This window comes from Schistocerca americana, chromosome 1 (genome assembly GCF_021461395.2).
Source record: "Schistocerca americana isolate TAMUIC-IGC-003095 chromosome 1, iqSchAmer2.1, whole genome shotgun sequence".
Lineage (NCBI taxonomy): Eukaryota > Metazoa > Arthropoda > Insecta > Orthoptera > Acrididae > Schistocerca > Schistocerca americana.
Window position 1 is genome coordinate 1019718269 of NC_060119.1, and position 24047 is coordinate 1019742315.

A 24047-nucleotide genomic window follows, 5' to 3' on the forward strand; every position below is an offset into this window, starting at 1 on the left:
ATCGATAACTAACACTCTTTCATTTCCCCAGCTTAACATCTGCTTCATTATGAAGGAATACTGACTCCATTTTTCTAGCAGACAAATGGGAAACACGAGGAATGTAAAATGGTGGCGGCGTATCAATGTGGTCTTCATGTCAGGTGGCATTTCGAGTGTACTCAGTGCGTCTACAGTGTGCACTGGTTAGTGATATAAAGTTTTTAGACACTGGTTTCTTACGAAGTAGACTATGAATAACACTCTTAGTTTACGAAGATGTTTGCAAGTGTCAGATATCTTTCAGAAATATACCTTTTTCACGTAAAAATAATGAAACTAGGAACCGTTGGTTGTGAACCAGGATACTGTAACCAAAGTTTCTGAAAAGCACACGTAAAGTTTGCATTTAACGCTGTAATACCATGCACTATATCACGATCGGGAAAAGCACAGGCTATACATAAAATAGACAGTTGAGTTCTACAAAATACATCATCACACCTGTACAAGTGTAAATAACATCAGCACGTAAAACACGTTTAAATTTCATGTCAATATTTTGTACCTAAGTTTTCCACATGATTTCATATACCGCACGTGATTCTAATCTTAGGTTCGGCTTATGTACATATATTTAAGTATATAAACTAGCGAATTGTACATATTTTGCAAATTAGCTGATTTTGTTTCCACTTTTGCACTAGCATGCCAAAGGTGAAATGAGATTCAGTATATCTCATAAAAACGACGTGAAATGTGTAGCACAACGAAAACACATCCTCTTGGGACGGCTAACACGTCAAGTCACGAAGATTAACAGTGTTCTCTACATTTTATTACCGACAACGCAATTAATTTTAATACTTGACAGCAGCGACCGAAAATGGCTTTATCCTATTTGCGTCATAGTTGTATTATTGTCATATAAGCTGCTCTAAATTACTATGTGATGCCTGATGCTGATCTGAGTATTTGTTATCACTCTCCGTGGTGAAACTTTGACGATTTTTAAGTGTATAAATAGAGTTGCAATCGTTTCGGTTCTAGCAGGTAACTCATTTTCTATTATGTACAAATAAATTAGTAGCATATACTATCCTTATGAAACTAAAACTACGGTATATGCAGGAACATGTTCAGCTTAAATTACATTTTAGTGTTGTGTTAAGCTGGCCTGATCAAAACGGTAAAATAATCTAATAAACAACTAGAAATAATGCCCTAAATACTAGAATTTTATGAAAATGGTTTGCAGCAGTTGGCATAAATGTCTGGTGATTCTTTTGTTCTGTACTTCTTACAGTTTAATATTTATTGGTCACATTCCAAACTATTCCTCATAACTATAAAATAATTAATTCATATCTAAAATAACTCTCGGTGTCTCAAGTTAATGTAATTCGACCTTCCAGCGGTAAATACGAAGTTAAATAATTTCAAGATTCAAATGCGTTTTTCCCTCTTAGAATAATTTTCTGTTATCAACAGTGTCTGACAACAATAATTAATATATATTTATTCTCTTACAGTTTCCGAGAAGGAGGTTCGACAATGGTAAGTGTTGCATGTAAACTGACATTTACAAATTATCGGCTAGTAATATTTGGCTTTATGTGTCGTAGGCGACGAAATAAATGAATTATTCTTGTGAGACTTAGAAGTTTCTATTATGGTAAAGATACATGTTTAGAAATGTGGATGCAGCACAAAAACTTTACAAGAAATTGATCGAAAACAACAGCAGTAAGTTATAAGTTTTCTTTAAGACTTTCATAATGGATAATACCAGGCTCCTGAAGTTTAACATCAATCTTCAAATGATTTTTAGGGCCTGTGTATTGATACCTATTCTTCTAGCTATTGATGCAGTTTAAAATGATCTTAATAAGTGGAATTCTTGTTGCTAGCATTTTAGTATGTGCTACTCGGGTAACATTGGCGATTATTACATTGCATGGTAACAGTCACAGTTAACGTGCAATATTTATAACGTATATGCACAATATTCACAAATCATGACTCTAACGCCCGGGTTCCTGGGTTCGATTCCCGGCGGGGTCAGGGATTTTCTCTGCCTCGTGATGACTGGGTGTTGTATGACGTCCTTAGGTTAGTTAGGTTTAAGTATTTCTAAGTTCTAGGGGACTGATGACCATAGCTGTTAAGTCCCATAGTGCTCAAAGCCATTTGATGGCTCCAACGTTCCATGTTCCTAGACATCACATCAATAACAGACTGCAAAGTTAAGGCACAAAATATGGAAGAAAAAACCTTTGCAAGTCCAAAAGCTGTAACGGAGAATATCTTCTTTGTTTCTTCTTCCTTCATGAAAGTTGATTTCACCTGAACCTTCTCTCTCATCTCTCTAGTTTTATACTCAAGAATTTGTTCGGATGTTATTTTCATGGTTGTGTACTTTCTCCCACCATCTGTTGTTGTTTGGATCTATTTTTTAATTGAATCAACTTGCAATTCAAATCTAATGTCTTAATTTCTGAACCAGTCCTCTCTGAGGCACTCTTTAACACTACAGTGAAAAATGATTTCGTACGGCTGTATATTGCTCATGTTCTTCTGCTTGGGAACTTAGATCTGAGATCTGTGAAGACTAGTAGGCACTGCTATGACTTTTTAAACTTCATCTGCGTCTCTTTCGAGGATTTATTTCTAGTTTACTTCTGTTTCAAAGATTGTGTTAAGTTTCCGAATCTTGTTATGCGTTTCACTGTCGAAATTTCGTCGCATCTAAGAGCTGAAATACTTAAAGTGGTTTACCTCTTCCAGTATTACATTACTTATTATAATAATTTCATATCTTATAAGCGATTTTCCCTTGAGTGTCTTAACCTTTGTTTTGTGAGTGGAGACATTCAAATTATGTTTAGAACCAAACAAATTAGGATGATAAATAGCTCTTTGAAGATTACCTTCATTTACTTGAATTATTATTAGATCATCTGCGTCTACTAGGATAGTGAAAGATTTCTCCCTGTTGATATTTATGCCGTAGGTGACATTTTATTTCCGGGCCCTCACCAGGTCATTTATGTAGATGCTGACTACAGATGTCTCTTTTTAAAGAGCTTTCACTGAGTTAATCAGATGCGGCAGAGAGTGTCTTTTTTCCATAATCTACCACAACAAGTGTCTATCGACTTTTTCCACAGCTTTTTCATGTACTACAAATACTATGTGCGTCTTCATGTTAAATTATTTTCCTTTCACTACCAGATATTTCGCTATAAAAACACCATTAGTGCTTGATCGTACTTTCCTAAAACGTATTCGTTCTTGAAGCATAATTGCATCAGAGGCAAGCTTAAATTATTTAAGATAGAGCAGTAGATTCTGTAGCCTGTGTTAAGGAGGTTAATTCCTCTGTAGTTGGTTGCGTTCCATCTGTCGCCTTTCTTGAATATGGAAAAATTTGAGATAGGTTGTGCTAGTCAAGTACCTTACCTGCAGTCAATCATTGGTTAATGTAGTATGGCATACTTCCCTTCAGTGAAAGGCCTCCGTATTTATACAATTCGGTATTTATTTCGTCTGTTCGTATTGCTTTCCTGTTCAATTTTAGCACTGCCGCATCTAATTCATTTATTTTGACGAAGTCTATGTTTCTGTTGATCGGTTAGTTTAAACAGTACCCTCCGCTGGTGAATCGTCACCTCAGAGATTTTTGTAATCCTCATCCCGTCGTTCTAAATTATTACATTAATTTTAAGAGTACCTTCCTCCTTTTGGGTTATGTGCATCATTGATTTGTAAGCTATTGACTATCGCCTATGAATGCCGTTTTCAATTTCTTTAATAAAACTTCCCCTTGTTTCGTGCTGCATTTTCTTTGTATATTTCTAGCTATATTTCTTTTTCTGTGATGTATTAGGAGATGTTGAGAGTGTGATTGTAGGTAAATATTAAGTTCTTGTTGTTTTTATGTCACTGCTTTCTCTATCCCTACTTCCTAAATTAAATTTTTATTTCTTTCTTTACTGCATCACACGTTTTTTTGCCAAAAATTTCGTCAACTGTAGAGAAATCGGATCGTTAGTCGTTAATGTTTGTCATCCGTCTTCAACTCTATCTCTTGTGCTTACAGCAGTTAATTTAGACTTTGGATAATAGACTAAGTAAAGTGGTGTATTTTAAGAGATTATTAAAAGAAAATTTGAACTTTTTCCAACAGTCACACAAAAATTTTGTGGTAATTTTCGTAATGGCCAGTACACTTCGATGGCATAATGACTGGAATAATCAGCTTTTCCCAGAAATTACAGAGCTAATTGTGGGTTAAACTAGAATCACAAATTGGGGCATACATCTTTAAGTGGATTCCGGGATACAAAAAATCTGGAGAAATTTGTGCTTTGTTTACATTGTTGCTGCAACTCAAAGGAGACGTTCAATATGATCTGATGCCACACATGCGTCTGTGTTAAGAAAACAACAACAGAAGTGTAAGCGGCCTTGGGAGATTTACCAACAAAAATTATGATGGTATTTCACATAGTTCTTTCAAGGAGTGTGTGGTGACTTTAGTGTGTAGTGGCAAGTGACTTCATCCTAATGAGAAGTTCCGCACTACCATCTCCTCGGACTGTGGGGACTTTGTTGTTGCAGCTGTCCAAACACCGGATGGTGGGGACATCTCTAAGCTGTCCCTCCGTAATCCTCCAGAGCAGTTAGGGCAGCGCATTCAAGGTTAATGCACAATTACAGATGGTGCCTCCGTTACTGAGCTCTATAAGTCGAGAAGCGCTTCTACACCCTCCACCCGATGTGCCTCTAAGCCATTTCCAAGGACACGATAGTTATTTAGTATGCGATGTTAAATAAAGGCAAAGCCGAATGTACAGCTTGTTTCCGGATTGTTTACTGCATACTTACTACACTTCCCGCTATTCATCTTCTTAAACACAACCAATTCCAGAGAGCTATGGGGTGTTATGACTAAGGTTCTCTATTCCATTCGGTTTCCTGAAATCCTGCTCCAGTTATATCAAGTTTCTTTTTTTAATTTGTGTATCTGTCATTTGCTTGGTCATCCCACGTATCTTCTGCCATCAAATATATGTCCAAAGCAATTCCGCTTGTAACCTCCTCCTCACTTATCGACCTTAATTTGGGAAAAGCAATCGTCACCGAAGTTAATCTGTCGGTAAAGAGGGAGGAAAGGGTTACATCTAAATGAAAGGAAAAATGCAAATGAAACTGGTGGAAATTAATTTTGAAAAGGGGTAAAGTTAATAAAGAAAGTAAATGTGCGGCCGTTACGTTAACAATTAACTAGCGGTAATTAGATATTTGAGGTTTTGGGGAAATTACGGTCGCCTGTCCTATGGACAATTACTATAGTAACTGAAAAAGAAAGGTTATTACACATATAATTAGCACTAGAAGCGTGGCAACTGAAGGTTGACACGTGTAGCGTGAAAACTGAAAGTTTTTCAAAAGTAATAAATTGCGCTACACTCCGACTTAATTTAGCAAAATAACTAATAAAACCGGAAAATTGAAAGTGAATTTAGTGACTGAAATTAATAGTGAGCTTTGTTTCTGAAGCACATCGAAATTCAGTAAAATACGGTTAGTCTTGGGCTACCTCAACAATCATTTCAAAAGCTACTTGAATCTACGCAAATTAGAAATAAGAGATTTAACTTTGAACTTGAATTAAATGATTCTGAACAATTAAAAATAGTAAAATTTACTACGTACCAAGCTGAGCTGCAGTCACAGGTAAGCTAAAATACGGTAACAAAACTCGTACTCTTAATTTGTGCTTGTGTAATCTATGAATACCTTAACTGAACTTTGAAATTAAAGCAGTGAAATCGAATGATATTACTTTAATGCTGGCGTTTGAATTTCAACGACACTCGGGTTCATTCCGGAAAAGGAAGGCACCCTGCTTGGTAATTGAATTGGGACAATGAGCAACAAAGGTTCATGCTACGTTGCTGTAATTTAGTGAGAAAAATTTAACAGTTTGAAAAGCTGAGGTCTGCCATACAGTTCTAAAACTTTACGTGCTACCAGTCTTCCTTGTTGGTTGATTGAAGGTTTGAAGTCGTCGATCGAGGAGGTGGTGACAGTCACTCGTTGTCGGCCGTCGCTGTTGCAGAAGCTGGATGTTGGCGCGCCTTCTTCTCGACACGGTCTCCAGCCGAAACGGGCTCTTGATGTGTGCCAGCTAACGCTTCCCGTCCGCGACACCGTGTCAGAAACTATCATAGCAAGTCAAGCGCAATTACATGCTGCCAAACCCCGAAAGCGCGGCAACTCGCGGGAGCGTCACACAACACACCTCCTCCACCGCCCTACTCCTGCCAGACTCTGCTCTGCCCGCGCTCCACGCGGCAGAGTTAACACTACCAAAGATCCTAAACACCTTGGTTCTGCACACGACCTATCGATGTATTCGTTCGATAGCCTACTTTTCCCTAGGCAAGACCCAGCGCAAAAATACAAATAATATTTACAAAACAATCCAATTACACATCGACATAGATGCATAAAGATATATACAAATAGTAAAACAATTACAATATATAAAGGCACAGAAATGTCATATATTGAGATAACAAAATAAGGAAAAAATTTATAGCACAATAGATGGAAATAGGAGGATATGCATTTCAGGTGTTACACGCTGTTGGTCGTTTTCAATTTTAGCGATTTGTCTAACTCTTTGTATCATATTTTTCTCTTACTCAACTACGCAGTCTTGGATTTTGTATAAGGATACTATAACTCTCAACGTTTTACAGAACTTCCTACTTCTCATTTTCTCTTTCTCTAATCGGTCCATAAATTTTCCTCAGGACCTTCCTCACAAAAGTGAGTCGATGCCTCATTTCTTGCTGTCTTTCTCTGAAACCAATTTCTCTATCTAAAAAATTAAATTATAGCTCATCTGAAAAATCATTATGCCTAACGTCGGTGTGAACAGAATGGATAAGTTAAGAGCAGTATGATGAAAACAGCAAAGAGAGACTACACTCAGTGTAGTGTTCGGTATGGAGTCCAAAAGCAGTACTTAAAACAGGGACAGCTGTAGGAGACTAATAAGTCAGTCAAATGATTGGCGAATTAAAATATAAAATTTTCATTTATAAGAATTAATATTTATGCATTGATTTAAATGATTTACAAGGGTGTTATGTATGGGATAAAATTCTAAGTTTTTGTATATCTGCCGTCGACACTGTCTCAGCTACTCCATGGTGAATGATTTTACTACCCGTTGACAAAAACTTAACGCACCACGACGAATCACTGCTATTTATTCATAACTGGAAATTTATTTTAGGATGTGTGACGACAATGTGTGAACATTTAACTACAGAATGAACTATGTTAATACTGATCAAAATAGTACGCTGGAAGCCAACTAACCATTCTGAAAAGCCGAAGACTTTCCCCTGTTAGCTGTACCGGTATAAAGACGCTAATGTTGAGCTGAACATAGTAAGTGTATTGAATAAACCTTCTGAAACGCAATAGCGTTATACAGGGTAAATTTATATTCTGGGTCTCTGAAAGTTCCTAGAAACCGTCGTTCGTCATTTCCGAAAGGATGTGACAATCAATCTGCAGATTCGTATCTTTTCTCAAAGAAAGATGACGCCAGTAAAGCTCGTACATTTTTAGTGACCACCTTCCAGTACAATTTCGCCAACGTTAGACTGGTCTTGGTGATCCTGTCCCCTGACTTCCTCGGGCCCAGATATGGTTACGATATTCTTTTAAAGAAATGTGACGAGCCTGGTTTCCGAAAAATTCAATGTATATTGACAAAGATATTTTACCACTCGACCCCCTCCAATATCTAGAGATAACAGGACGCTTAAGGTTTTCCTTGTTTCCTGAGTTTAGATGGTCACAATCCAGATTTTTCTGTTCACCTCCGATGCAGAAATTTAAACTGTAAACAGAGCTATAGTCGCCGTATACCGTGGACTGAGTGAAAACCAATAGTCGAACCAAGACAGTCCAACAACGAAGCAGAGTCATTTTAGTCGCAGCAGTATGATGACAAACGAGAAATTCCAAACAGATCAGGACAAAAATGAGTATTTTACCATACAGATTTGGAAGGTAGGAAATGAGGTAATGACAACGGGAGTACAAGTGGTAGTAGGCAGTAGGCTGTAGGAGGTGCCACGGAGGGCGCGTGCTGCTAAGTCAGGTCCCTCGGTCAGAGGCGATGACGGGGGTGTTGTTTGCAACTGGCAACGTGGCCATGCGCCGTCCAGTGAACAGTCAGGAACTAGTGATCAGCCTTTCTGTCTAACAATTAACATCACTGTGGCTTCAACACCCATTAAGGCCATCTCGGTCACTGACTGAACGTGCATCCACATACACAGGAGCCCTTCGTGCAGGGATCCCGCACTTCGGATGATCATACAAGATTTCGACCAAATTGTCCCCACTGACGGTAGTGGGCCACTGCGTGCCTGAGAAGCTGTGGAGCCCTGCCTCGGTCGACGCCATCAGCAACGCCTTCCGTATAAATCGGAAGAATCTGCTGACAGTCCACTCAGGCTCTTCGTTGGTGGGTGGATGGAAGGCGGCGGTGCTCAGTGCGACTGGGGCGACTCAGAGCCTCCACCTGTGACCTGTTGACCGTTCTCAGACACCAGCGTGCGTGGTTTTCCGTCGATGGGACAAATGGTAGCAAATTTTGTCATTGACGGTGTCCTTGCTACGGAGGGGGAGCTAGACAGACCGTTCACCGCCTGCAACCACATAGACCCGTTAACAGCCCGGCACAATCGATTCACACTCTCCCCCACAGGTGGTCTGGGTGTGGCCACGGAAAGGAATGTTGTGCCGGACTGTCTCGTTAAAGGAGCAGCCACGACAAGAATGGCACGCACGGTCAGTTTCAACCTCGATGCTGCGCCAGTGACAGTGCCGCTCGAGTATCGCCTCCAAGCACGTCATCCCTTAATGCGATGAATAAAGAAGCTTGAAACGCCGGGCAACAGCGGGGCGTTGACGACCAAGCATTCGGAGTCATTAGTGCCTAACATGAAGATCCCCCTCGTGGCGCTGAGGTGTGGCGTGTGGCAAATAGTTGCTTGTTTAGCTAAGTGCTCCGGCCACTCCGACTGCACCGCAAACAAAACTTCGTGCAGAACTAGGTCGCAGGCTGACGTAGTAGCTACCTCGCGCGCTGTCAGCGGGAACTCCTCCAGGGTTTATTGCAACTGCTGATAGGGAGCGAAATAAACCGTTCCCTGGCTATAGTACTCAGCGTACAGGCCTCTGGGAAGGTGGGACAGGGCGTCTGCGTGGGAATATTGAGTGGTGGGACGAAAATGAATTTCGTATATTTGCCTGCTCAAAAACTACGCTCGCTCACCCTCCCTACTCTCTTCCCATTGTAGACACTATGTTGTCTTCCAGGAGCTCACGTCGAGACCCAAAAATCGATATTAAAAGTTTGTGGTCGGTTAACCCTTGGAATTTGCTACAAATACACGGGAAGTTTTTTTCTGCAGTTTAACACAACACAATAACATTTTCTTGCGTACTAGGTTCCAAAGTCTATCTTCGCAATCTTTCACCTGAAGAATTCCTATCTGACATAATACTTCTAGCCTCCATGTTTTCGGCCGTCTTCTTCCCCTATTAGTTGAAATCCATTCCATCGTCTTATTAGGCCAACTGACCTCACTGAAACGGTATCTCATTCCTTTTTCATTCTAGCCATTACAGTTCATTGTCATACGCATGTCGTCAGTTTTAATTTCATCCCGCAGCGTCAAACTACAGAAAAATGGTCAAAATCCCATCTCCACTGACAATAAGTTCCCCTCAATTCGTTCAGTTATTTTCCATGCTTCTACTACGGACGTGGCTTCGTGGCTTAGTATGAAGTGTCTGGCTACAAATCCAAAGCTGTCCACAATGAATCCTAGGACTCTTATCGGTCACATACCGTTTATTTAACTTCTAACAATGCTTCTTAATGTGAAAAATACCGAGTTGCGCTGTGGTTCCGAATACTCGCTAAACTGTGTGTCCAACTGACTGAGGTGAGCCAGTTCAAAAACTGAAGGAAGGTGACGGCACTCCAGGATCAAGCCTAGTAAAGCATTACGGTGCTCAAATCAGTCTTCGGATAACGACTGCTTTACCTACGTTGCTATATATTCTGCAGTTGTTTTAAGTGTCTCAGTCTCTGATCTAATATGTGTGCTCCATGAAGTTCGATCTAATTTTCCGGTTGCTTGCCTACCTTGGCCAGCGCAGTCTTTAATTTCACATTTACGCTATCCATCTTGTTAATAACGACTCGCAAACATCTAGACTGAGGTGACATATGTCTTGGGATAGCCCCTATGATCGTATCGGACCTCCTTTTCCCATGCGTAGTGCAGAAATTCGACGTGGTGTGGACTCATTATGTCGTTGGAATTTTCCAATAGAAATAGTGAGCCATTCTGCCTCCCTAGCCGTCCATAATTGCCGAACTGTTTCCGGTGAAGGATTTGGGGCACGATATGACCTTTCCACTGTGTCCCTTAAATGTTCGATGGCATTCATGTCGTCACTCAAATTATCCAGAATTTTCATCAAACGAATCGCAATCAATTGTGGCCCAGTGACACAGCGCATTAATATCCATTAAAATGCCATCATTGAATAGCTGCAAATGGTCTCCAAGTAGCCGAAGTTAACCACTTCAAGTCAATGATTGGTTCAGCGCGACCAGAGGACTCTGTCTATTCCATGTAAACACAGAGCACGTTGACTTGTTAACAACTTGGGTTCATGGCTTCGTGGGGTCTGCGCCACTCTGAAACCCTACCATCAGTTCTTACCAACTCCATGAACTCTTAGCAACTAAAATCGCGACTCATCTGACCTGGGAACTGTTCTCCAGTCGACTAGGGTCCAACCAATAAGGTCACGACCCCAGGCGATACCGTGCTTTTTTGCAAAGGCACTAGCGTCGGTTGTCTGCTGCTATACCCCATTTTCACCAAATTTCACCTTGCTGTCATAATGCATACGTTCGTCGTACGTCTAACATTGATTTCTGCAGTTATTTCACGCAGTATAGCTACTCTGTTAGCACTGATAACCTTACGCAAACGCGGCTCTCTCGGTCGTTAAGTGAAGGCCCTCAGCCGCTGTGTTGACAGTGGTGACAATTAATGCCAGAAATTTGGTATTCTCGGCCCACTCCTGGCAATGTGGCTCGCGAAATATGGAATTCCCTAACGAATTTTGAAATGAAATGTCCCACGCGTCTACCTCCAACTACCAATCCGCGTTCAGACTATGTTAATTGTTGCCATGCAGCCACAATTACTCCGAAGATCTTTTCACATGAGTCACCTGAATGAAAATGACAGCCCTGGCAATGCACCGGCCTTGTATATCTTGTGTACGTGATAATACTACCCATCTTTGTATGGGCATATCGCTGTCCCATGATTTTGTCACCACACTGTGTAAGAATCCACAAAGCTTACTATAAGTAATCTGTTAGTTCTTGACCCACCCCTCCAAAATATATTCTCCTTTCTCTAAATTAGTGTTAAAATCTCATTTCTGATATTCTCTGTGCAAATTTTCAACCATTCAGTTGATGTCATTCTCATCCTCTGCAAAAAAATATTGGTTATCAGCAAAATGGAAAATGAATAGCTTGTCGTCATTTACAGACGTACATTCATACTATGACAGTATCGTTTGCATAAACTTTAGACAGAAGTCACTTATATTTTAAATAATTTAGGAACTATTGCGCATCCTTCTCGCAACACTTTGGTCACTGAAAACTTTCCAGATATAACCCCCGTCTGAGCCAAAGTTAGATTTAACCTTGAGTAGTGAAGATCATCCTTTCTCCTAGTGTTGTAGACATGTACACTGCTCTTACCTTAGAATTCGTTTGGATTGTTAATAACAAATTTCATAAGTGAATATATATATATATATATATATATATATATATATATACATATATATATTTTGAGGCTACAGTGAGGATCTCTAGCTCTTTAAATAAGTGTCTGCATGATGATCTTGGATGAGCTCCAGCAATTATTTTGATTACACGCTTTTGTGCAACGAACACTCATTTACTCAATGATGAGTTACCCATACGAAATCAGAGAATGAAAATAGGCTTGGTAAGCTAATTTACTGAGATGTATTTCACAAAAATTTGCAATGACCCTAATAGCATAAGTAGCTGAACTCATACGTTTCAGCAGATCTTCAGTGTGTTTTTTCCAGTTCAACCCCTCATTAATGCATACACCTAGAAATTTTAAATATTCTACCTCAGCTATCGATTTCTGATCAAAGTCTATATTTATTAATGATGTCATCCCATTTACTGTGTGGAACTGTATATATTGTGTTTTGTCAAAGTTTAATGAGAGCCCATTTGCAGAGAACCACTTAATGATTTTCTGAAAAACATCGTTTACAATTTCATCAGTTAATTCTTGTCTGTTGGGTATGATAGCTATACTTGTATCATCGGCAAAAAGTACCAGCTTTGTATCTTCGTGAATATAGAATATATATATAAAAACAGCAGAGCACCCAAGACCGAACTTTGCGGCATCCCATTCTTGATTGTTCCCCAGTTTGGGAAATCACCAGTTTTTTTGCATATTATGTGAACTGCTTATTTCAACTTTCTGCACTCTTCCAGTTAGGTATGATTTAAACCATTTGAGCCCTGTCCCATTCATACCACAGTACTTGAGCTTATGTAGAAGTATTCCATGATTTACACAATCAAAAGCCTTTGAGAGATCACAAAAATCCCAACGGGTGACTTCCGGTTCCTCAGAGCATTTAATATTTCATTAGTGAAAGTATATATAGCATTTTCCGTTGAAAAACCTTTCTGGAAAACAAACTGACATGTTGTTAAAACTTTTTACACAGGTGTGAAGTTACTCTACAATTCATTATTTTTTCAAGAATTTTGGATAAGGCAGTCAGAAGAGAGATTGGGTGGTAGTTGTTGACATCAGACGTATACCCTTTTTTATTTAGTGGTTTAACAATGGCATAATAATCATAATGTGCCAATGAGTTCTGCGTTATCGATCTGATACGCAGAAATCCGTGTAACACTATCATTTCGAGAGTAACGAATCGTAATCGAATGCGTTTATTACGCTCCGTTCGTGGGTTTGTGATTATGATTTCACCGTCACGCGTCCCCCAGCGCCTGCCTAGTGCATTGTGATGTCAGATCAGGGCTGCCAACGTTTTGCATACGTCCGGATGTCAGTGAATTTGCATGGGGCTATGAAATGAGTATCAGATGCACTCACGTAGGGTTTCAATTATCAGACAGATAAAGATATATTCTTTCCACTGAATTTAAAGCGCGTAAAATAACGTATCGAAATAACTGGAAGATCATTATCGCTTACTTTCCTGTCGTTTACACATCTTCGCAACTTTCAGGTTGCACATGTTTGTTTTTTACGTTATTACATTGAACAGTATGTGCCACTAAGGCAGCTATTTTATCATAGTCACTACGAATTAGTAGAGAAACGTCATCCATCAATCGTGAAGAGCTACATGAACCAGAGAGGAAAGAAAAGAATACCTGGTTACAACACCCGTGATCTGGATAAGAGGAAATATTGTCTTTATTCATATAGTTTTTTTCTATTAATCTTCATGATACAGAGCGGAGTATTCTTGAACTTACTTGGGCGAGTATCCCTTCAGAGAACAGGTGAATTCTCATGCGTGCTGTTCATTCTTGAAATATTTGTAAAAATGGGGAAGTCTTTTGCTATAATAAAGTGGGACAGATTTGAAACTAATTTGTTGATTGGCCTTCTTCAGTATCAAACACGCGATACAATTAGGATCAAAACTGTCTTAAGAATTTAACTTCTGCGCATTATGCTACTAAGTGTAGCGTGAAAAAACTATTTCAAATGTATAGTACCGTGTGCGGATTTCGCAGCTGGTAGCGTACTGCCTCCGAAAAGCAGAGACACCGATTCATTTCCTGAATAGGCACACAGTTCTAACTCGAACTCAACAAAATTCACTGCTTACATCTTTCCTGGCAAGTTAAAAGAGAGCTATGGACGCCGAATCGAGTCCGGGGCCTTTCCTTAGTGGGAAATGCTCTTTTAGGTTTCACTGTCCACAAACAATTCACGACTCACCTCAACAGGGTCAATTTCCAAACTCAGAATCTTTCTGTAAGATAAGTCGATACATACTCGTTGATGCTGTTATTGCCTGTTGCGCTATTAACTGAAATGTCAACATTTTTAATGAGTAACAGTAAAGCGAGAGCTTATTGATGCAAAGAATAAGACTTTTGCTCTAATGTCACCATCCTAATTCATCTGAAATTACTCCACCAACACAAATAAAGCTTAGCGGAAAAGTTAGCAAAACAACTTAGCCGCCGGCATATCACAAAAAATTTAAGTTTTGCTATCCAGAAAAGACGTAAAGACTGCCAAGAAATGTTATCCAAACTTCTCCGCTATGGTAGCACAAAAAAATCAATCTTTACTATCCAGAGAAAGCAACAAGAGTGCCCAGAACATAAACATATCTAGCTAAACCTGTGGCTATTGTATTTTTGTTGACAATAGGATGTCGGCATGCAACCATCCACGACGCGTACACAATATTATTTACAGCTGGTTGACAATTGTACATTTAATTAGACACACGTTCTGCATTGGAAAATGATGGAATAGGATATCGGCTGTGGTCTTATTCATAAAGAAGGTCCAAGCATTCATGACGTTACACATCCTTGGAGTCTGAAAAATCTGAGCTTCCCTTCAGTCTAGCATCAGTACTCCACAAATCAGACTTGGGATTTTTGCAATTAAATATGACGACTTTAATGGCTGAGGATGATTCCAGGCATCTGGACCCAAAGTTCACTTGTGATGTTAGGTTTTATAGCTATGTGAAAGGTAAATACTAACAATAAAACATTTCTTCATAGTTTTGCAATCATTTTAGAAATAACTGATCGAAGACTCGCGTGACTATCATCCCGCAAGTTTAAGCTCTGATGCCAATGTACATTTAATCTGATAAAAATGAAAGCATTGAAGGCTTTAGTGTCCTGTCTTAACAGTAACCCCCTCAGTCAAATGGTGCTTGGTTTCCACACATGTATCTAAGGACATCACTTTCCCCACCAATCTAACGGGTGTGATATCGCTGTACTACATATTAAAACGCATACAGTACTAGAATCACGCTGCCTGAAAGGTCTCTCTTTCTTCCTTCATATTATTATTAACGTACAAGGACGTTCCGATGGATATGAAATGTGTTTTGATGTCTACTAATGGGGTAGCAACTACACTTGGGTTCACTGTTGTATCCTCAAATTGTCTGAATCTCAACAGAATAAATACATTAAAATTTATACGAAATTGAAACGGACTGAGAATTTATATATAACGCGTCTCATCTTGAGGAAATTTTCGTGCTGATTCCATGACTGCTCTTAGATTTCGCGAGTCTCATATTTTCTAAGTTCTGTAGGATTTAACACTACGATTTATTTCTTAGTTGTAGTAATTCAGCAGATGTGTTTGGATTGAAGTTATATTTGTAAATCTTCAAGCATCTGCTGAAAAATGTTATCTTCCACAACAATCCTTTATCTAAATGTGAATATTACGCAACAGCATCCTCTGTTCATATGTAACAGAATTTAGGAATTAGCCAAATTAGCTGTTCCCCAATGAAACCTATTGTCCTACTACGATCTTTAGTTGCTGTCGAGACTCAGATCATGGAAGTAAAATATGGGGCAATGTATTCGGCGTTTTTACGGAAGCTTATGATATATTTTGAAAAGGAATCTATTGCGTCAGTGGAATCAGCAGATGATCAGCAATATTGCCATAAATATGTCTTAGTCATTAAAAAAGAAAAGAATTTAAGTGATATAAAACATTGTGCAGGTTCAAAGTGCATGTTGTTAGATGTTATGATCGATTTCGATAATCGATTATCAAACCGTATCACACATTCGTCTGAAGTGGTTATGGCGACCCACGAAGAAATTTAGTTTGGATGGTTTGTCGGAGGTCTGAACGCCAGCCTTCCCGTGCCATTAATCACTCGGCTCCATGATCTGCAACTCCACCCAACCAGAAGTGTTGGATTTTGAGGCAGTACTCCGAATACCCTTGCGTTTTCAACACGATTTTTTCAGCTTTCACTCTGAAGCAATAGGCCTATTATTCCCTTTCTGGTTGTTACATAAAGTTAACTTCATACTTCCTAAATACTGGAGCAATCTCACTTCACGTATACTATTCGCATTTAGGATACGTCAATGTGCGTGATGCAGAAGTAGTCTTCATTTTTGGACTATTTGCCTAAAACATTTTTGTTATTCTTTGGCTGCTCTAAGGATTACACTGCTTTAAAACTGGTTATTAACGCTTTTCACAGCTGTGGACATGAGAGATAATTTGCTACGTCAGTATGAACTTGGTTTATAATGAATCTGTCTACAAACATAAGTAATTTTCTCCCATGTGTAGCAGAGTGCACGTAAAACCTACACGGTTATGCTGTACAAAGGTGTATCGGTGGCTACAGTTGTTTCAAAGGAATCTTTCAAAATGTTGTGATATGTGTCTAGAACGGATGTCTGTGTGTACATAAAGGGAATGCACTGCTGAATTGAACAAATCTGCAGCTCTATATTTTTCCTCCATCCACACGGCGATATATCGTTCGTGATTCGAACGTTAGGCATATTACTACATGAAAATATGAAAAGGCTTAAGGAATTACTATACTTCAATAAAAACCTTACATTTTAACTTCCTTAATACTTCCAATGTCTGAATGGCGTACGTAATAACACGTTTACAAAAAAACCACGCGTAGTGTTAGTACGAACCCTGAGGTGACAAATCGTGGGATCGGGGGATAGCGTTATGCACATACAGAGATGCGGGAGCATCGCGTACACAGGATATAAAAGGGCAGTGCCTCGGCTGAGCAGTAACTTGTGCTCATGTGGTTCATGTGAGAAGACGTCCGACGTAATTACGGCCACATGCATGACTTTGAAGACGGAATGGCAGTTGGAGTTAGACACATCGGACTTTCCATTTCGTAATAGTTAGGGAAATCAATATTCCGAAATACACAGTGTCAAGAGCGTGCCGAGAATGACAACTACAGGCATTCTTTCTCACCATGCCAACTCAGTTCCTACTCTGTAGGAATCAGCATGGGTTTCGAAGAAGACGATCGTGTGAAACTAAGCTCGCGATATTCGTCCACAAGACTCAGAGGACCATAGACACGGGTTCCCAGGTAGATGCCGTGTATCTTGACTTCCACAAGGCGTTTGATACAATTCACCACAGTCGTTTAATGAAGAAAGTAAGAGCATATGAACTATCAAACCAATTGTGTGATTGGATTGAAGAGTTCCGAGATAACAGAACGCAGCATGTCATTTTCAATGGAGAGAAGTCTTCCGAAGTACGAGTGATTTCAGGTGTGCCGCAGGGGAGTGTCGTAGGACCGTTGCTGTTCACAATATACATAAATGACCTTGTGGATGACATCGGTAGTTCACTGGGGCTTATTGTTGTTGATGCTGTGGTATATCGAGAGATTGTAACAATGGAAAATTGAACTGAAATGCAGGAGGATCTGCGACGAATAGACGCATGGTGCAGGGAATGGCCACTGGACTCGCATTCGGGAGGACGACGGTTCAATCCCGTCTCCGGCCATCCTGATTTAGGTTTCCCGTGATTTCCCTAAATCGTTTCAGGCAAATGCCGGGATGGTTCCTTTGAAAGGGCACGGCCGATTTCCTTCCCACTCCTTCCCTAACCCGAGCTTTCGCTCCGTCTCTAATGACCTCGTTGTCGACGGGACGTTAAACACTAACCACCACCACCAGGGAATGGCAACTGAATCTCAATGTAGACAAGTGTAATGTGCTGCGAATACATAGAAAGAAAGATCTTTTATCATTTAGCTACAATATAGGAGGGCAGCAACTGGAAGTAGTTAATTACATAAATTATCTGAGAGTAGGCATAAGAGTAATTTAAAATGGAATGACCATATAAAATTAATCGTCGGCAAAGCAGACGCCAGACTGACATTCATTGGAAGAATCCTAAGGAAATGCAATCCGAAAACAGAGGAAGTACGTTACAGTACACTTGTTCGCCCACTGCTTGAAAACTGCTCACCGGTGTGGGATCCATACCAGATAGGGTTGATAGAAGAGAGAGAGAAGATCCAGCGGAGAGCAGCGCGCTTCGTTGCGTCGTTACAGGATCATTTAGCAGTCGTGAAAGCGTTACGGAGATGATAGATAAACTCCAGTGGAAGACTCTGCAGGAGAGATGCTCAGTAGCTCGGTACGGGCTTTTGTTGAAGTTTCGAGAACATACCTTCACCGAGGAGTCAAGCAGTATATTGCTCCCTCCTACGCATATCTCGCGAAGAGACCATAAGGATAAAATCAGAGAGATTGGAGTCCACACACAGACATAGCGACAATCCTTCTTTCCACGAACAATACGAGAAGAGAATAGAAGGGAGAACCCTCAGCTACACACCGTCAGGTGGCTTGCGGCGTATGGATGTAGATGTAGATGTAGATCAGTGACGTTTGCATAGAGTTGTCAGTGCTAACAGGTAAGTAACATTGCGCGAAATAAAGATACCAATGTGGGACGTTAAGTTGAAAGTGTCTGTTAGGACAGTGCTGTGAAATTAGGCATTAACAGCCTATGGCTGCTGAAACCGACGCAAGCACTTTTGCTAACAGCGCGATATCACCTGCAGTGCGTGTCGTGGGCTCATGATTATATCAGTTGGACTGTAGACGACTGGAAGACTGGGGCTTTTCAGATGAGTTCCGGATTTAGTTAGCTGACGGCAGGGTTCGAGTGTGGCGCAGACGCCGCGAAGCTATGGGCCGAAGTTGTCAACAAGGCACTGTGCAAGCTGATGGTGGCTCTATAATGGCGTGGACTGTGTTTACATGGAATGCGTTGGGTCCTCCGGTTACTTTCGGTTACGTGGAGAGCATGACATTGTGCCATGTCACCGGCACACAATTCTTCGCGATTGGTTTAAAGAACATTCTTGACAATTTTAGGTAATGGTTTGGCCACGCAGATTTTCCGACGTGAATACCATCGGCCATTTATGGGATATGATCGAGAGGTCAGTTCGAGCACAAAATCCTGCACTGGCAACCTTTTTCGCAATTACGGACGGCTATAGGTGCAGCACGGCTCAGTACTTCTACACGGGACTTCCACCGTCTTTTCGAGTCCATGCCACGTCGAATTGCATCACTACTCCGGGCGAAGAGAGGTATCCCATGACTTTTGTCACCTCATGTTCTGTTCAGTTTTAAGATACAACGTTTAATACTCTGAAACTTCTAAAAATATTATAAAAAAATTCGCAATATTTGCAAAAAAACAATAAAACGCCTTACTCAACTAAACTTCTTTTTCGATTTTGCTGTGTAACGGTAAGTAATATTTTGAAACACTGAATTGTAACAGAAAAAGTCAAATATCGATGCTATTGCAATGCTGTGCTTTATCTACTTTCCGCCGGGCATGGTGAACTTGCGTTAAGGCACTTGCCTCGAATTCGAGATGTCGTCGGATCGAATCCCGGCTCGACCATGAAAATTTTCGGTCTCCCTTGAGTCTAGTCTCCACATGTCAACGTGATTCGGACTTCACTTTAAACTGTAGGTACAACTACCCCCTTGGGTCACTAAGCTCGATAAGTTAGATGCATGGCACCGATGTGGTGGAGTTTCTTAGTTTTTAGTTTTTTTCACTGGCTTTCGGGACTTGCTAATACGGCCATTCCAGTAGTGGAATATCAATTATTACAATACAAAAATGAAGACAACACAACAACCACTGAACGAGCGAAGAAAATCTCCGATCCAGCCGTGAATCAAAGCCATGCCCCTTGAATTAGGATGCTGACAGGAGTGGCGTTCAGTCGAAAGGCTTGTACTTGTCCATTGCGCCTCACGGATTTATTATTAGGTTACAATCAGATGATTCTACATTCCATTGGAAACTACAGCGACTGTCTCAGATACGATTGTGAAGAGAAATAATGTTATGGTGCTTTCTTACGTTACAAGCAGCAATTACATCAATTCGAAAACATTTTAAACCTGGAAAATAGATAAATACCAGCAAAAAGCAACGAATTGAAATATTTTCTGAGACTGTGGTGATTTGTCAAGTGGAAGTCTTGGAAGGTGCTAAAATTAAATCTGGAAAACATAAATAAAAAGAAAAAAATTATCGAGAAGGATTGTCCATATGCTCATAGTTGAAAGCTTCCATCACTCAGGTCAATGTGATCTGCAGGGCGATACCACGATTATGGTGCAAGCTTTCAGGGATTATGGAGAAAGATAAATGTATCAATTTGATGTAAGAGGCCCTGTCCTGGAAATGACATGGTCTAAAGTTATAATCTAAATTGTTCTGATACCCATGACGGTACCAGTACTTCTATTGCTAAGAAAGAAAGTAAAGTCTAGTAAACTTGAGTTCTATAATGCATTCCTTAAGAGCTATGAACACTTGCTCGGTAGAAAAGATACGTATGTATCATAGTAACGAAGATGATTTTAATATGTGCGTTTTAGAGCCGATATTATCAGACAAAACATTACCGGTACACGTATTTCACTATCAAGGTATCGAAAAGATTAGAACAGTCGATTTTGTCATTTCCAGACCAGGGTCCCGTACCTCAACTGATACACTTACCCTTCTCCATCATCCCTGAAAGTTTGTAACATCATGTCAGAATCACCTTGCAGATAATATTGACCTGAGGGATGAAAACGTTTAGCTATGGTCATGTCGAGAAGCCTTGTTAATAATGGAAACGATATGCGATGTTATCAGATTACATGGGATATTCTAAGAAAGTGGTCAAAGTGTGAAACAGCCGGCCCCTCCCACCAGAGGTTCGAGTCCTCTCTCGGGCATGTGTGTGTGTCGTTATTAGTATAAGTTAGTTTAAGTAGTGTGTAAATCAAGGGACCGATGACCTCAGCAGTTTGGTCCCTTATGAATTCACATACATTTGAACATTTTTGTGAAAGAGCACTGAGTGTCACAGCCAAAAGTATTACGAAACGGAACCATCATCACACTGCTGGCATGGGTATTCATGCCATAGTTGTCGGGACAGAATAATATGCAGAAGAACGGAAAGAAAACACTTAGATGTAGCCCTTCGGAAAATACAGAGGGGTCCAAAAAAAGTATCCAGTGTTTAAAAGTCCGTAACTGGCAAATTAATTGACACAATTGTCTCATCTTTGGTAGTGTAATAGTTTGTAGTTCCAGCAATCACCATGCAAGCGTTGTATTGCGTTGATTTGTTTTGTCAGGCGACAGTCGCCAGATAGTCAGTGTTTTATTCTTAGTTGCACCTAGTTGCGAAATGAGTATCAAGCAGAGCCACCGACACGTTTAACGCTTCGTCGCATTCGAGACAAATTTGAAGTCGAAGGCTGTGTTAAAGATGTACACAAAAAACTATCTGAACGACCTGTAACAGTAAGAAGCACAGCTAACTCTCGTCGTGTGTTACAACAATTCACTCGCTCACCATAGAAGTCTGTGAGACAGTGTGCACGTGAAACTGGAGAGAGTCGCTCAAGTGTTAGGCGGATTTTGAAGACAGCAAAGTGAAAGGGCTACAACCCACTATTGCTACACCCAGATCGTAGAATGGAGTACTGCGAGTGGTTTACTAACATGGTTTGCGACGATAAAGAGTTTGCAGAGATGATTGTGTGGTCTGATGAGGCGCAGTTCCAACTCAGTGGTACAGTAAATCGCCACAATTGCATCTACTGGGCCCATCCGAGACTTGTATGGAGACGGAAGAGTTTACTTTCAATACAATGGTGCCCCAGCCCACTACCAAAATCGTCTCAGGGCGTATCTCGATGAAAATCTACCAGGAAGATGGATAGGCCGTAGAGGTGCTATGGAGTATCCACCACGTTCCCCAGACCTAACTCCTCTGGACTTTTACCTGTGGGGAACGCTAAAGGACGTCGTTTATCGACAAAAGCCACGCACAATGGATGGACTTCGAGAATCTATCGTACATTCATGTGCAAATATCCAAATGAACACGTTGCAGGCAGTAGTTCGTGCTGCAATTCCGCGGCATCGTTTCTGTGTGGATGTTAACGGTGACCATTTCGAACACCTACAGTGATATCTTTCAAATGGTTCAAATGGCTCTGAGCACTATGGGACTCAACATATGTGGTCATCAGTCCCCTAGAACTTAGAACTACTTAAACCTAACTAACCTAAGGACATCACACACATCCATGCCCGAGGCAGGATTCGAGCCTGCGACCGTAGCAGTCCCGCGGTTCCGGACTGAGCGCCTAGAACCGCTAGACCACCGCGGCCGGCATGTGATATCTTTAAGTTGGACTTTAAGTTACACTTTCACCAAAAATGGGGCAACTTCGTCAACTAGTTTGCAAGTTACGGACTTTTAAACAGTGGATACATTTTGTTTTTGGACCTCTCTGTATATCAGAGAAGCTAATCTAATATACAGGGTGTTACACAAAGGTACGGCCAAACTCTCAGAAAACATTCCTCACACACAAATAAAGAAAAGATGTTACGTGGACATGTGTCCGGAAACGCTTAATTTCCATGTTAGAGCTCATTTTAGTTTCGTCAGTATGTACTGTACTTCCTGGATTCACCGCCAGTTGGCCCAATTGAAGGAAGGTAATTTTGACTTTGGTGCGTGTGTTGAAATGCGACTCATTCCTCTACAGTACTAGCATCAAGCACATCAGTACGTAGCATCAACAGGTTAGTGTTCATCACGAACGTGGTTTTGCAGTCAGTGCAATGTTTACAAATGCGGAGTTGCCAGATGCCCATTTGATGTATGGATTAGCACGGGGCAATAGCCGTGGCGCGGTACGTTTGTATCGATACAGATTTCCAGAACGAAGGTGTCCCGACAGGAAGACGTTCTAAGCAATTGATCGGCATCTTAGGGAGCACGGAACATTCCAGCCTATGACTCGCGACTGGGGAAGACCTAGAACGGCGAGGACACCTTCAATGGACGAGGCAACTCTTCGTGCAGTTGACGATAACCCTAATGTCAGCGTCAGAGAAGTTGCTCCTGTACAAGGTAACGTTGACCACGTCACTGTATGGAGAGTGCTACGGCAGAACCAGTTGTTTCCGTACCATGTACAGCGTGTGCAGGCACTATCAGCAGCTGATTGGCATCCACAGGTACACTTCTGCGAATGGTTCATACAAAAATGTGTCAATCCTCATTTCAGTGCAAATTTTCTCTTTACGGATGAGGCTTCATTCCAACGTGATCAAATTGTAAATTTTCACAATAAACATGTGTGGGCTGACGAGAATCCGCACGCAATTGTGCAATCACGTCATCAACACAGATTTTCTGTGAACGTTTGGGCAGGCATTGTCGGTGATGTCTTGATTGGGCCCCATGTTCTTCCATCTACGCTCAATGGAGCACGTTATCATTATTTTATACGGGATACTCTACCTGTGCTGCTAGAACGTGTGGCTTTACAAGTACGACACAACATGTGGTTCATGCACGATGGAGCTCCTGCACATTTCAGTCGAAGTGCTCGTACGCTTCTCAACAACAGATTCGGTGACCGATGGATTGGTAGAGGCGGACCAATTCCATGGCTTCCACGCTCTCCTGACCTCAACCCTCTTGACTTCCATTTATGGGGGCATTTGAAAGCTCTTGTCTACGCAACCCCGGTACCAAATGTAGAGACTCTTCGTGCTCGTATTGTGGACGCCTGTGATACAATACCCCATTCTCCAGGGCTGCATCAGCGCATCAGAGATTCCATGCGAAGGAGGGTGGATGCATGTATCCTCGCTAACGGAGGTCATTTTGAACATTTCCTGTAACAAAGTGTTTGAAGTCACGCTGGTACGTCCTGTTGC

At 40.8% G+C, this 24047-nt stretch overlaps 1 protein-coding gene across 1 annotated transcript in view; it reads left to right on the plus strand.

Moving 5' to 3' along the window:
• The window catches only part of LOC124616383 (frequenin-1), a 274518-nt gene that overhangs the window by 185260 nt on the left and 65211 nt on the right, over window positions 1-24047 (plus strand). The window contains exon 2 of the mRNA XM_047144692.1: window positions 1512-1536. Coding sequence (XP_047000648.1) covers window positions 1512-1536 — 25 coding nt within the window. The remainder of the gene's footprint in view (window positions 1-1511; window positions 1537-24047) is intronic.